Source organism: Diceros bicornis, chromosome 9 (assembly GCF_020826845.1).
Source record: "Diceros bicornis minor isolate mBicDic1 chromosome 9, mDicBic1.mat.cur, whole genome shotgun sequence".
NCBI lineage: Eukaryota > Metazoa > Chordata > Mammalia > Perissodactyla > Rhinocerotidae > Diceros > Diceros bicornis.
The window spans coordinates 23,301,047-23,316,766 of record NC_080748.1 but is presented as its reverse complement, the minus strand read 5'-3'; the positions used below and the strand labels follow the sequence as shown (position 1 = coordinate 23,316,766).

At 43.0% G+C, this 15,720-nt stretch overlaps 1 protein-coding gene and 1 pseudogene across 1 annotated transcript; both read left to right on the top strand.

Moving 5' to 3' along the window:
• Positions 1-15,720, top strand: part of LOC131410148 (serine/threonine-protein phosphatase 4 regulatory subunit 2-like) — a 156,108-nt pseudogene that overhangs the window by 117,434 nt on the left and 22,954 nt on the right.
• Positions 696-14,890, top strand: LOC131410416 (stomatin-like protein 3). Its single transcript, XM_058548590.1, has 7 exons — positions 696-890; positions 5,360-5,432; positions 8,826-8,908; positions 9,676-9,810; positions 10,728-10,991; positions 12,892-13,026; positions 14,391-14,890. Exons 1-7 carry the CDS (start codon positions 696-698, stop codon positions 14,613-14,615), a joined length of 1,110 nt encoding a protein of 369 aa, XP_058404573.1. The 3' UTR covers positions 14,616-14,890.

Here is a 15,720-nt window from a genome sequence, read left to right as displayed (position 1 = left end):
AATCAGCACTCATTTCTCTCAGGTATTACTTAGAAGTTGAACACTCAGTCATAAGGTAAGTATGCCCTGGCTTTAGTAGATACTTCCAAATAGTTTTTCAAGGTGATTGTATCAATTTGCATACATGAAAGCTCCAGTTGCTCCACAACTTTGCTAAAATGTCATATTGTCAGTCTTGAATGTTTGCTATTCTGGAAGCTGTGTATTATTATCTCATTGTGGTTTTAATGTTCATTTCCCTGATATGTAACGCACATCATTCTGTTTTGGTGCTTTTAAACAGCATCATAGCACCCAAATGGCTATTTCTGCTTAGAGAGGAAATGACTATTTACAGTAACACAGATCTGTGGGCAAGAATTACATGTAGTGTTGATCTAATATTTAAATACTGTTGACCAAGCCAAAGTTAGGAAATAAACAACCAAGTCACCTCACCTGTTTTATTTACTAAAATTCATTTCCACTTCCAATGCTATCTAAGTGGGGCTAGTGATTGGGAATATTCTCCCCTCCTTTCTGGCCTCACACGAGTTACAAATCTTGCCTGGAGTGTTTACCCCTAATCCTAAAGGGTGTTCAAGTCTCCGCTGGTGCTCTGTGCTGTGTTTAAGCACCAGGAACAAAGCCCCAGAGGTGCACCTCTACAAGCAAAGCTTGGTTTTGCCTCACTGCCTAAGTCAATAAAGGTAGACATGAATTACTGTCAGTTTGTGGAATTTGTGGGTACCACCTTACTCAAGGAGAGAGAAAATGATGATGGTGACAACACTAACCAGGAAGTTTTCTGTCTGCAAAATGAAGAATTGGCCTTCGTTATCTTTAAAGTCCTTCCGACTGAGGTCCCAGAGTCCTTCTCCCAGTGTCAGCAGCGCTGGGCCTCGGGTTCCGTGCCTGATGGCTCTACCTTTCTCTTTGCAGACTGAAGGAAAGATGTTGACTAAACATTCTCCTGTTCTTTGTCACAGCCACATACAGGAGGGAATCTCCACTTATATCACCAGCTGTACACATCCTAGAAGGAAGCACAGCAGAGCCCTGATTCTATTATTACACCTGTCCCTATGGTCTAGACTTGAAGCGCTAGACTTGAACTCTTGATGGGACTTTCCCCATCTTATTCTCCTTTGTATCCTCAGCTCCAGCACAGTGCCTGGTGTATAACTGGTAAAATATTTGTTAAATGGATGAATAATAAATCTTGGTCAATTTGTTGGAGGTGGCAAAATCCAGTTCTCTACCAGGAAGTAAGCACATGATGATGGCTTTATGGTATCATGACAGTTACCCACAGAAAATGCACATCCATGGATTTGGATAAAGCAGGAGATGATTAAATGTGCTCAGCGCTTAGTGGCTAACAGAGAGGTTGTGTGGCTCCTTTTCCTTCCATTATCCCCTTAGTCTCAGGGAAGGTTCTGGCAGGAGCCTTGTGTAGGCTGAAGGAAAGGTGGTATGGAAGATTTCTGAAGATCCTTTGTAATACAATCCCTGCATATCCTTTCAGTCAGAATTGTCATCCTCAAATCCACTTCTCAGCACAGCATCCTGGTTTTGACTGTGGGAGGGGGTGGGATGGGGGGAAGGCTGGCTGAAAGATTTGCTCTGCTGGAAGCCGTAAAAGCAGGCTTTGTGCTCCCCCCGGAGCCCTGCAGGGAGGCTGACAACAGCGCCTTAGGCGGCGGCTAATGACATCCCACAGGCTCCACAAGTCTCCCAGCAGCAGAGGCCTGGGTAATTCTATGCTCAGGTGTAAATCTTGGAAGACTAATCGCGTCCTCATCTCTTGTCTCAGCACATTTAGTACCTAACAGACCCCACTCCCATTAAGGATGCAAGGGCTTGACGGGACTCCCGAGGAGCTCCTGTAGGTCAGGGCCATTTTCTCTGTGACAAACACTTGCTTATGCAGCTTGCTGTTAAGGCTGTAGCTACTCTGGAAATACCTAGGGCTGGCTCCGGGCCTAAAGTGTAGCTGGTGTCCTTGTTGGAGTCCCAGCTGCCTGTGTGTCCTGCATTGTTAAAGTCACAGCCTGGAGCACCCCAAGGTCCCCGAATACCACATACTGCAGTGTAGCAGGGAGGGAACACCAAAGGTGGCAGGAACTGTGCTGCCTTCTCAATGCTTTTGTCAAGATTCTAGGAAAGTGCAAGTTGTCCCAGAGAGGCGTGTAGAAGCACAGTATTGCAGCCTTGTTTGTAAAGGTAAAAATTGCAAGTAACCTTAATGTTGATCAATAGGAGAATGGCTAAGTAAATTGAGACACAGGTTTAGGATGGAATAGTAGGCAACAATTAAGAAGAATGAGGTAGATCTGTATGTAATGACATGGAAATATCTCCAAGATATATTCAGTTAAGGAAAAAAAGTAGAAACAGATACAGTGTGATGTTGTTTCTCACAAAATCTACAAATCTAAACCAAGAGTTTTCTAATTGTACATACATGTAGATTTCATGTATGTAAATACGTAGGAATGGCTCTATAAGGAAATATAGATAACTATTGATATATATCGATAATATACATATTATCGATATATATTCATAATACATTGATAACTATGAGACCTTCTAGATAAAAGTGAATTGAGAGGAGAGTCAAGGGGACTTTAGTTTTATCTGCATTGCTTGGACAGATATTTTTTTCGCAATGAGAATGTATATATAGGTTGTATCATTAACAATAATAAAAAAGCACTAATGGGGGCCGGCCCTGTGGCTTAGCAGTTAAGTATGCGCGCTCCGCTACTTGGCGGCCCGGGTTTGGATCTCAGGGCGCATACTAACCCACTGCTTGTCCGGCCATGCTGAGGCGGCGTCCCACATACAGCAACTGAAAGGATGTGCAACTATGGCATACAACTATCTACTGGGGCTTTGGGGAGAAAAGAGGGGAAAAAGAGGAGGAGGATTGGCAATAGATGTTAGCTCAGGGCCGGTCTTCCTCAGCAAAAAGAGGAGGATTGGCATGGATGTTAGCTCAGGGCTGATCTTCCTCACACACACAAAAAAAGGCACTAATAAATAAAATACAACAAAGAGTCTATGAGAATGCACAAAACGTCTTCTTACCCTGCAAAGTGATAGTTTGATCCACTTCAATGTGGCCCAAGGGTTTGGAAAGTGATATTTTAGGAATTTAAACTTTGGCACATGCAGGAGGCCAGCCTGGTGGTGCAGCAGTTAAGTGCGAACGCTCGGCTGCAGCAGCCCGGGGTTCACAGGTTCGGATCCTGGGCGTGCACCAATGCACTTGTCAAGCCATGTTGTGGCACCGTCCCATATAAAGTAGAGGAAGTTGGGCACGGATGTTAGCCCAGGGCCAATGTTCCTCAGCAAAAAAAAAAAAAAAAAAAAAGGAGGATTGGCATCGGATGTTAGCGCAGGGCTAGTCTTCCTCACAAAAGTCTATCAATCAATCAATCAATCAATAAACAAACTTTGGCATATGCAGACAAGCCCTTATTGTTGTTGAGTATATCTTGATGTGTATTTAGAGCCTATACAAGGACATTTGCACCCAAAAGTTTTTACTGCTAAATATGTATCTAAAACTTAGATACTTTTTATCTATCAGAATGTCACAATTGAGAAGACTGGAAATGTCTAGTGAGGACAGGGCATGTGGCAATAGGCACAGTGTCATGGTGTGCTGTTGATGAGAGGGCAGATTGGTACAAACTCTTTGAAGGGCATTTACCATCTATCAAAATTGTAAATACTAATCCCTTTGACCTGACACTTCCACTGCTACGAATTTATCCTATACAAGTGCACAAAAACACACATTAAAAAGCATTCATCACAGCATTTTTTGTAAGAGCAAGGTCCTAGAATCTTCCTAAATATTCAAAAATATATGGCTTGGGCACCAACCAGTCAGTATCAGTAAAATGGGTAAGTGAGGATGGATTTGAGGTGGTATCCGTTAGACTTAGTGACTTCTGGGGTTGAATGGGGGGAAGCAGTGATGACCTTGCGTCTCTAACCTAGACGACAGCGTGGACAGTTAAGGCATTAACTGAGACAGAGATAGCACAAGGTGTTTGTGGGATATTCTGGGTGGAGATGTCTAGTAAATATAATTAGTTCTAGTGCATGTGTGGAGAATGTGAATCAATTGGAGGAAGTCTAGAGGGGAGGATGGGGTGGTTGTCAAGGAGAGGAGAACAAAAAGGAACGAGGATTAAAAAGAAGATGAAATAGTGAATATAAAGAATTCTAAAGTAAAAGGGTCAGCCAGACCTGTATGTTTCACAAACAGGAATTCTAAGACATGAGACTTGATTTGAACTTGGTCCCATCTTATTGCAAGGCAATATTCATTAGGCCAACATGTCCCTGTAACCATGATATGTGATTAGGAGAAAGACATCTAAGGTAATGAGCCAATGTAACAAAATTCCATGAAAAGTCAGAAACGTAAAATATCGACGTCTGACAAGTCTCTGTAATATCCATCAATCTGTGAAATGGAATTACAGTAGTATACATTTACTAATATAGATATTAATGTACGGGCCAGGAGCCAAAACAAAATAATCTCATTTAATTGTCATCGAACACTTCAAGGTAGGTAATTTCTACTCCCCTCCTACAGATGAAGAAATGGAGGCTCAGAAGCATTGAGTGGCTTACCTAAGGCCACAGCATTGGTAAGTAAGAGAGCTCTCATAGAAACTCATAACTAAAGACGCTTCAAAATGTTTTTCCTTGTGCCACATTGTCTCCCTCTGGGGATAATAGTACTTACCTATCTACCTCAGAGCTTGCCTTGAATTTCACCTGGAGAATTCTCCAGGCCCAGGGATCTGCCTTTTAAAATGGCACCTTGATGATTCTGATGTGAGTAGTCAACGGATCACACTCTGAGTAACACTGTTTTATGTGTTTTAAGAATAATAAATCATGACATGTAATGGTAATTATTATTGTCGATTGCTATGAGACTTTTCTTGGAAGGGACAAGTCGATTTTAATCTAAAACCCCGAATGAATGTTGTTTGTGTGTGTGTGTGCGTTTCCTGCATTCATGGGTGTGCAAAGATTTAGGTTGCTTCCTCAGTCCCCTCAGGCTTGGCCAGCCTTCTGGGTAGTTTCCTCACCCACACAACTGGATGCCTGTTGTAAGAGCCACATCAGTGACAGGCTGCTTCCCTCTCACTTCCTAGGCATCAACAGTAAACGTCTTGGCGTGTGTGGCTGGATCCTCTATTCCCTTTCTTTGCTGTTGATGATCATTACCTTCCCTGTCTCCATATGGATGTGCTTGAAGGTAATACCCTGGGAAATAAATTGGCCTCTCTATAGGAGCTGATGAGCCATTAAGACTAAATGCTCTCCCTTCATCTCTTAGATCATTAAGGAGTATGAACGTGCTGTTGTATTCCGACTGGGACGCATCCAAGCTGACAAAGCCAAAGGGCCAGGTAGGACTGCCCTGACAAGGATCATGGGCACCTATTACCACCACTCCTGCCACCAATATTTTCCCTGGCAGTGCCTATTGAGAGGCAGTGAAAACTCACAGGGAGCTGGAGCCCTAGCCTTTCTGTAATTGAATGATGTTGTCCTCTTATGCAAGTTAATGGGAGTGACCACCAGACCACTATTGGAGGCTTAGGAAATCTGGACCTGCTTCCTAACACTCCCTCTGAGAGTTTCAGTGAACATGAGCAAAGAGTGGCTCTGGTTACACTAGCTGGACGTCACTTATTACCTGGGCCACTAAGAGAACGACGGAAGAACGAGAGGCGGGAGGAAATGGCAGAGGGAGATGATGACATTACTCAGGGAGAGTATTCCAGGAGCTGGTTGTTCATTCTCACTCTTTGAAAAGACCTACTGGAAAAGTAAAAGGTAATTTCCTCTCCTGGCAAGTAGATTAATAGAAACAGACCTGGAAGCCATTGTACAACTCCTTTTGTCAAATGTAGTGTTTATTTCTGTTCTTTCTCCACAAACTTAGAATAAAAATGTCCCAAACTGTTCACGTTATAAAAGGATGAGATTTTTTTTGGGGGGGGGAGTATCAGGCACTAAAACTCCCTAGAACTAAGGTACTGATTTAATACTCATAACTTGAGGGTATATATTTAGCTAAACTATGTGAAATTCCTAATATTTGTTTTGTTTTGTTTTTAATTAATTAATTTTGTTTGTGTGAGGAAGATCAGCCCTGAGCTAACATCCATGCCAATCCTCCTCTTTTTGCTGAGGAAGACTGGCCCTGGGCTAACATCTGTGCCCATCTTCCTCCACTTTATGTGGTACGCCGCCACAGCATGGCGGGACAAGCGGTGCGTCGGTGCACGCCAGGGATCTGAACCACCGGCCGCCAGCAGCGGAGCGCGCACACTTAAGGGCTACGCCACGGGCTGGCCCCTACTCTTTGTTTTTGACTGACAAAAATGGCAATTTCACATGATAAATTCTGATATTCTTGAAAAGAGAGGCTATCAAAAACAGCATCCTAGAAGATACATGGAAAACAACGATTATTAGCTATGCTTCTCTGATAACATTTGTTTTCTGCCCCTTAGTGTGAAGTATTTGAGTAAAATCATTCTCCCGCCCACGGGACGGTAAGATCTCCAGGAGCAGGAACTCTTACTCACTGTGACTCTGTGTGTGCTGCCCTTGGCCATGCACTGGGGCAGGCACTCAGATACCTGTTACATTAAAAAAACTAGTGAGAGGGCCGCCCGTGGCTTAGCGGTCAAGTGCGCACGCTCTGCTACTGGAGGCCCAGGTTCGGATCCCGGGCGCGCACCGACGCACCGCTTCTCCGGCCATGCTGAGGCCGAGTCCCACATACGGCAACTAGAAGGATGTGCAGCTATGACATACAACTATCTACGGGAGCTTTGGGGGGTGGGGAAAGGAGGAGGATTGGCAATAGATGTTAGCTCAGGTCTGATCTTCCTCACACACACACACAAAAATAAGTGAGAAACTTCAAAGGAGAAGCTTGTGAAGGAGGCTTGGCCATTTCAAGTATTATAATCCTACTTGTCTAATTTCATAAAGAATCTAAGAGAAAGAAGGCAGAAGGGACTTATTATGGATGCTCTTATGAGTTTGTCAAAACAGAAGTATAAGAATCATCCAACTGAGGTATAACAGACCAAGGTTAACTCCTTCCTAGTCATGTTGCATATGGTGCGGCTAAGACTGTAAATGAGAATAAAATTGGATTTGAGAGAGGTAGAAGAGCTATAACTTGGAGGACTCTAGAGAAAAATGTATCTCTTTTAAATGAATTTTCCCAGAAGATTTCACCACTAAATGTCCCAGGATAACTGCTCTCGTCATACATGTCTCTGGGGCTAATGAGTTACCTCAGAATGTCATAAGAGCCGGAGGGAAACAAGCCAAATTGCTAATGGAAAACCTCTCCACTTTTGTAAATTGTAAATTATCCTTTAATAATAAAAGTATTAATAATAAGAGCTGGCACTTCTTGAGCACTTAATACATACCTGGCATGGTGTTAAGTGCTTTATTTCATTATCATGTTGAATCATGCTTAATCTTCACCACCATCTTACATATATATTAGGCAACTGAAGCTCAGAAAAGTTAGGTGAATGTTCCCAGGTCACAAGCTAGTAATTGGTAGGGCTAGGATTTAACTCTCTCTAGTTCTAAGGGCCATGATCTTAACCAGTGACCTGGCACCAAAAAAGGAAGTAAATTAGGCAGTAATTCTTTTTTTTTTTTAATTTTATTTATTTTTCCCCAAAGCCCCAGTAGATAGTTGTATGCCATAGCTGCACATCCTTCTAGTTGCTGTATGTGGGACACGGCCTCAGCATGGCTGGAGAAGTGGCGCGTCACTGCGCACCCGGGATCCGAACTCGGGCCGCCAGCAGCAGAGCACGCGCACTTAACCGCTAAGCCACCGGGCCGCCCTAGGCAGTAATTCTCACCACAAGTCTCAGAAAGGTTTAGAGACCAAAAGAAAGAAAGTACCTGAGCAGCATTTTCTGTTGATGCTACCAGCCTTTTGCATGGTACTCAACGTAAAAACTTGTTTCTTCTTTGAAAATACAAACAATAGCACAAAAACTTTCTGGTAAATGGAAATGGGTTGGTGTCCTCATCTTGCTGACATCCCTTGGGGTTCTAATCTTTGTAATTCTTGCTAGAGAGAGCATTCACCAGGGGAATGCTAAGGAGTCATAGGATCCTCAGATGACTTTTCTTCTTCCCCATCCTTCCCCCACCCAGCCCAATCTAAATACTTCTCAACACAGAGGGAAGTAAAAGTGCTTACAATTGCGGAATGCCATTGACTTGAACTAGAACACAGCTATGGAGAAACTGTAAATTCTGCAATACATTGGTTTTAGGGACTCTGAAATCCTGGGAAGATTTTAATTCTAACATTCCTTCAGTACTATTGAAGATGAATGAGAACGTTGACAGCCACTGATATTCAAGGTCAAAAATCTATTATTTAATCTTTTATACAGACAGCTTTAATATAGGGAAACCAATTTTCAAAATATCCTTGTAAATTGTTAAATTCAACACTTGGACAGAAGTAGATTGAGTATTTTAAAAATAAAATCTAAAAATTAAATGTCCAGGATCTTTAGCTTTTTACCAAAAGATTTAAACTCCTAGGGAACCACTTTTCTTTAGTCATTAACTGATGGGAGGAAATAATTTTCCCCAAAGTTATAGGTGTACATATTGAAGATCATCTGAGAAACATCTATAGTCCCATGAGAATGATGTACCATATAGCTAGGAGACAATTTGTTGTAGTTATTTTCAATAGGGTGAAATTTTAATCCACATTTTCTTTTGCATAGGTTTGATCCTGGTCCTGCCCTGCATAGACGTGTTTGTCAAAGTTGATCTCCGAACTGTTACTTGCAACATTCCTCCACAAGAGGTAACACTGGTTAAAGATATGTTACTAGAAATAAAACCGATATCTTTCCCATTACTTGGACAACTGAAATTTAACAGTATGTTTTTAAACTCTAAAGGGGAAGATGAACTGAATCCCCATAGAGACCTGCGTGAGCAGGCCTAGGTGGCTTCTCAAACTACTGGGCTTTGTTTTGCCAAATGAGAATGAAGCCGGGGCAAGGGCCGACTGGCTAGAAGATGTGGAATGACTGGGTAGGAGAAAGCCCAAGAGAGGAGAGACAAGGGATTCAGTTGGCAGAGAAGCTGGGATGGAGGAGGACAGAGCAGATGCTCAGAAGAGACAAATAAATCATTATATGAAAGAGCTGAATTTAATTTGGCAGAGGGCAGTGGTTGGTGACAGTATTGTCCTCTCCATCCCTTCTCAGATTTTTTAGTTATATCGGTATCACTCACCTTTGCCTTAAATTTTTTTTGTGTTTGGATGCAAGAAAGTGGGGTAGTATTGGAGACACAGCAGATGCTGTACAGGGCCTACCCACATTTGGATTTTAAATAATTCTTTTCAATTCTTAAAGTATTGCAAATAAATGAACAAAAACAGTAACTGGGCAATAGGAGAGAGAAACAGAGTTACTAATAATCATGTCACTCTCTGATAACCAAATGATGCAGCAAGAGGGAAGAAAATGTGAGTAGGACCTATGATGTGGGAGGGCAAAGGAGATGAGAAGAGAGAAAATCAACATTTGTCAGTAAATGTTAATTTTCTTCTTTCTGGTCCAGGAAACTCAATCAAGACTCAACAATGATGTCTGCATGCCGCTGGTAGGAACAGCAGTCCTTACTTTAGGATTCACCCCAGCCATGAGAGAGCTCGGGATGCTCAGTGACCTATCGTGGGCCTTTTCTGGCTCCATGGTAGACAGTTCTAGGCAGGAGAAGGGAGTTCTAGGTTCTGCTCCCACAGTACAACCGGAAATCTCATTTGCTCCAAAGGACCTTGCTGCATTATTTAGAATGATTAATGCAGAGCCTCTATGTAAAGCTAAATTGATTTTTCTTTATATGAATACAGTACACGATCTCTGGTGCCATCTATGTTTTCTAAGAAGCACTGCTGTTCAACAAGTCTGATAAAAACTGAAAACCAAGTGAAGGGAGACATGTGTATGGTGATCGACAAGCAAAAATGTACAACCAAAATTTCACAATGTTATAAACTATTAAGACATCAATAAAAATACATATATATATAAGGGGGCCGGCCCCGTGGCGTAGTGGTTAAGTGCCGGTGCTCTGCTGCTGGCGGCCTGGGTTTGGATTCCAGGTGCGCACTGATGCACTGCTTGTCAGGCTGTGCTGTGGGGGCATCCCGTATAAAGTGGAGGAAGATGGGCATGGATGTTAGCCCAGGGCCAGTCTTCCTCAGCAAAAAAAAAAAAAGAGGAGAATTGGCACGGATGTTAGCTCAGGGCTGATCTTCCTCACACACACACACACAAATATATATATATATTAAAAAAACTGAAAACCAAAAATATTTCTAGTATCAGGGAAACAGGGGTTCTATCTCTGTTTAGAAGGGAGAATTCCAGCAGGTTCTACCATGACCTTTTAAAACTAAAGTGCCTGTTCTCACCATGGCTAATCAAGGGCCTCTGCCTATGGGCTATAAGACTTCCCTGACATGAAGTTACGGGGAGAGGTACAGACCACACATGTGTAGGAATTTTGTTATCAACTAGGACAATGTTGTATTCAAGCCAGGACGGATTTTTGGTGACTGAGTTGTCATTAATGCCCTCCTCCTATGGAGAGGCTCCTGAGCTGGCTGACACTTTGTCTATGGTTGTGAAAGTCATAAACATGTGATTTTCTCTGTACTTGCTCTCCAGATCCTCACCAGAGACTCTGTGACTACTCAAGTGGATGGAGTTGTCTATTACAGAATCTATAGTGCTGTCTCGGCCGTGGCTAATGTCAACGATGTCCACCAAGCTACGTTTCTGCTGGCTCAGACCACTCTAAGAAATGTCTTGGGGACACAGACCTTGTCCCAAATCTTAGCTGGCAGAGAAGAGATCGCCCATAACATCCAGGTAAAGACACCGGGAACTGACAGCCTGCATCTTTAATTCATTCATTTTAGTCCTCAGTGATTATCAAATCTCAGCAGTTCAAAGCATCTCCGTGTGCACACATGTGCACGTGCATGTGCGTGCGTACACACACACACACACACACACCCTGCTCTAAACAGATGGGCTTCAGTTTGTGGTTTTGTTTCTTTATAATCACGAGGTTAAATTTAAATATCTGGGTAGGAGGAAGGAGCTCTTGGAATTACGTGCTTTATCCATTTTCTTTGGAATTCAAAATTATGAATTAGCATTGTACACTTTAGCCTTTTCTGAGGAGGTCGGAGACCAGATTTATTTTTAGCTAGGATTACTCCAGAAGAAGCGCAGCCGTGTATGCCTGCGCTTCAGTGGAGTGTGGCAGTTAGAAGAGGATGCGGTTGAGTCAGCACAGGCCTGCCATCCCTGGAAAATCTGACGTCATACCAGCGATATCAACCACAATATTAATATCATCATAATTAAAATGTTGATGAGATTGTAGCAGGGATCCAGCTCACCTCTTGCACACCCTAGTTTATGGACAATTACATTTCTGTATTTTCTTAAATCAATTAAATTTTCATTCTGAGTCTCCCTTCTGTTAGTTAGGAAGGAAATTCACCTTTGGTCCTTCTTGGCATCTCCTCCAGTCCCTAATGTAGCGCAAAGGCTGTAAGGGTTTGTGAGATAATATCAGTTCTGCACGATCACTCTCCGTGTCATTTGTAAGAGCCCTGTGAGTTTGACAACTCAGATGTTTCCCCGGCTGCAGTCGTGTCACTGGTTTCCTGTGAGGTCTCAGGGTCTCCTGGGCTTCTACAGGGAACACAGAAAGGCAAGGGATCACTTGTCCATTGGTAACATCTCTGCCCCCTCCCCTTTGAGGGAAGTGCCCACGTGATCTCACTATTTTGCAAGGCATTCTTTCTCATCCCTCCCTCTCCAGGATAACAAGCAAGAGATCCTCAATGGTTTTAAGCTTTTACAAAGGACAAGAATATCTTTGATTTAGGCTGCTTCTGCTCTAAAAACCGTATCTTGCTACCTTGTTTAAAACTGGCCACAGGGCAGAGGTTAAACGGAGCAAGAAAAATAATATCTCAAGATAATATTTATTGAGTCCTTGCTAGGCACTGATAGATACCTTACATGTGTTACTGCCAAACCTCATGACAGGCCTGAAAGGAAATCTTTAATATTTTTTTATTTTTATTTTTTTTTATTTATTTTTTCCCCCAAAGCCCCAGTAGATAGTTGTATGTCATAGTTGCACATCCTTCTAGTTGCTGTATGTGGGACGCGGCCTCAGCATAGCCGGAGAAGTGGTGCGTTGGTGTGCGCCCAGGATCCGAACCCGGGCCGCCAGCAGCAGAGCACACGCACTTAACCGCTAAGCCACAGGGCCAGCCCAAAAGGAAACCTTTAATAGGTGAGAAAACTGAGAATCAGGGAGGTTAAGTAACTAGCCGAATAATTCACAGCTGCAAATGGCAGAGCCAAGACAAAATCCAGCTGTCTGAGAAACCCATGCATTGCTGCCTGCTTGATGTCAGCAACAGGAAAACTTGGGGTATTTGCTCAAATCTAGATGGACAGTATATATTTCATTAGGGCTGGTTTTGGAGTGAATCCTGCTGGGAGACCATCCTCTAAAAGATCTATCAAGTTTTGTTACCGAATCCTTCCTGGGATTCACTTCAATTTCAGGAAGTGAGCAATAAGAACTGCTATTCCTTTCCTCAGACTGTCTCACTGCAAATGCTGTAAACACAAAAGAAGAAGGGGAAGAGGCATTTATCCTGCAGTATAAAACATATCAGAGACGTACATCACGTCACCTGTCTTCTGATCAATGTCCTTTCCTTTGACTCGGAAACAGACGATACTTGATGATGCCACCGAGCTGTGGGGGATCCGAGTGGCCCGAGTGGAAATCAAAGATGTCCGGATTCCTGTGCAGTTGCAGAGGTCCATGGCAGCTGAGGCCGAGGCCACCCGGGAAGCAAGGGCCAGGGTAAGGGCTACTCCGTCTACACTGGAGGGCAAGCTGGCTCACCTTGGAACAGACGAGGATAGAGCTTGAATGGAAAATCAGGCTCCCTTAATTATTTTGATAAGAAAAGTGTTTCTGTTTTACAGTTTTGACTGAGAATTGCCCCCTGATTTAAAAGGTAATGGGCAGCCTAACGTACTTGGAGGAAGCTTGGTAACAGGTCTTGGGTCAAGGGGGCACTCGGCAACTTGCTCAGTGACTTAGCAAGGTGAGTCCCAACTCTGGCTGCACATGAGTTTCCTAGAGAGAATTGAACTCAGCAAACACCAGTTCCCAGGCCTCACCTCAGACTCGGTGAGCAGAGTCCCAGTGGGCCCAGGAACCTGCATTTTTATAAAGCTGGTGATTCTGATGTAGCCAACTTTGTGCTCGTCTTTTGAGCATCTTTGTTCTAATGTGTTAAGTGTACTGGATGAAAAGAGGGATGATTAAGTACAATCCAGGTTAGAATTACAAAATGTAAGCACACCCTGGCCTCGAGTGTTCTTGCATCTGTGGGATCTATAGCCTTCATGTCTATGTGGATGGGTTTCCTGAAGAATCGGAAACCAATTAAGATTAGAAGCCCTTCCTGTACCCTCTTCAGAATCTTACTTGTAAGCCAATGAAGGTTTTCCTCTGCCCTCATTCCTTACGCATCCCTGCTTCATCTGCTAAGCTCCAGTAGCTTCCAAGCAGTGGGCTTGCCCATGATGGATGGGAGGGTGCTTTGCACACAGGCAGTGAGTTCCCATGGATGGGGCAGCTGAGTTCCAAATTCTTCTTGGGCATTCTGAGAACTAGAAGAGGAGCCCAGTACTTAAGAGATTTCCAACAAGCAAGTGTTATCAGGCTGCCACTTGCTGCTACTTGAAATCAAGAGCAGAGAGAACTTGAAACAATGCTTACATTCTAAGAATGAGACTAAGCTGGCAACAGAATAAAATTCAAAACTCTCCTATGATAAGTAAAAATGACAGGAAAAAAGGCAATTAGAGGCCTTGAATTTCAGACTTCTCTGAAAACTAACGCAGCGATGGTGAGGCTCCAAAATGATGAAGAGCATCACTGGGGGGAGGGCCCTGTATTTGACTGGGTTAAAGACAGTGCTTTCATTTTGTGCAAAAATTAAGTCTAGGGACTCATAATTCGTAAAATATCTTCCCGCTTCCTGCGACCCCCTCAAAATTCTGTAGTCACATTAGGATGTGAAACTCTTATCCTTGCCAAAGAAGGAAGGAGATGAAACACGTATGGAGTGAGGTCTCAGTACAGACTCAGAAAAAGAAAGCACTATCACAGTTGTAAACTTTTATTTCTGAACTCTTTCATTTCTGTCGTTTTAGGTCCTTGCAGCAGAAGGAGAAATGAATGCTTCTAAATCTCTTAAGTCAGCCTCCATGGTGCTGGCCGAGTCCCCCATAGCCCTCCAACTGCGTTACCTACAAACCTTAACCACCGTGGCCACAGAGAAGAATTCCACGATTGTGTTTCCTCTCCCCATGAATATACTCGAGGGCATTGGTGGTGTCAGCTATGATAACCACAAGAAGGCTCCCCACAGAGCCTGAGGCCCTCCTGATGCAGCCAGCCTTGGCTTAGGGAGTCTTTCCTGTGAAGAAGCCAGCAGTTAGAAGTGCTGGGAATTTCAGCACTATTCAAGCAGAGTAATCCACAGCTAGAATAGCATCAGCAGGGAAATGCTATAGAGGCTACCAAAAAAAAAAAAAAAAAAAAAATGAGGGCTGTGTACTACTTTTATTTTTAAGAACATAAACAACTTTGCATTATTCTTGTAATACTCAGTAACCGTCCCTAACTTACAGCAGGAACTTGCTTGCAGCCGGGGGAGGAAATCTTTGAGTGACTGTGACCAAGATCTCAGAATTACTTTTTTAATGGTTTTAAGAAGCTCTCTAGGTAATCTGTGAAGTAACGTAGGTCTCATATTTATGCTAGATATTTGCTTTATAATTCCAAAGTAATTATTTGCTAAATCTCCAATAATTACAAGAAAATCCCACAATGCTTAAAATCATGATTGATTTTGATGTTGAAGGCTAAAGAGGCGCTGAGGCTTCCAGCTGCAAATTTCTCACCAAGCCTGCAGGGCAGATTGCACTCAGCGCTCTTGCTGAGCTGCTCCTGCTGGGAGTGGGGGCCAGTTCTCAGCCTCCAGGCACCTAGTTAGAGGGTGGGGCAGGCACCGTCAGGGGAAAGCTCCAGCCAGCTTATCTGCTTACAAGTGAGAATGCTTGTCAAAGGTTGAAGTCAGTGGGGAATATCCTTCTGTGGATTTCTTGTTTCACTCTATTTTTAGTCCCAAGAGCCATAAGTAATCAAGAATTGTTTGTAAATGCTGGTCTCCCACTCCAAAAAAAAAAAACCTGTTAAAAATAAAGAAGCTGTAGAATGTGGATGTGATGTATTTAAAAATTGCTTTGTTAGAGATTAGTTTGTTGCCATGGTGCAATTTTCTTTTAGGATCCATTTTGAGCAATGGGCTAGAATTTTTTTAAGTTATCATTTATTGAATATCTGCTGTGTCACACTGTGCTCAGCCCTTTATGGATGCTAAGAAACATCCTCATTTTACAGATGAGAAAGTGATGTCAAGAGGTTAAATAACTTGTCCAAGATCCCTCAGCTAGGGAGGGTTGGGTTAGGATTTAAAAC

Excerpts from the sequence above, each read along its gene's own strand:
- LOC131410416 (XM_058548590.1), top strand. The coding sequence starts at position 696 with ATGAATTACTGTCAGTTTGTGGAATTTGTGGGTACCACCTTACTCAAG. Across the intron at positions 891-5,359 it reads AGCGCTGGGCCTCGGGTTCC|ATCATTAAGGAGTATGAACG; the intron begins GTGCCTGATGGC and ends TTCATCTCTTAG. Across the intron at positions 10,992-12,891 it reads AGATCGCCCATAACATCCAG|ACGATACTTGATGATGCCAC; the intron begins GTAAAGACACCG and ends ACTCGGAAACAG.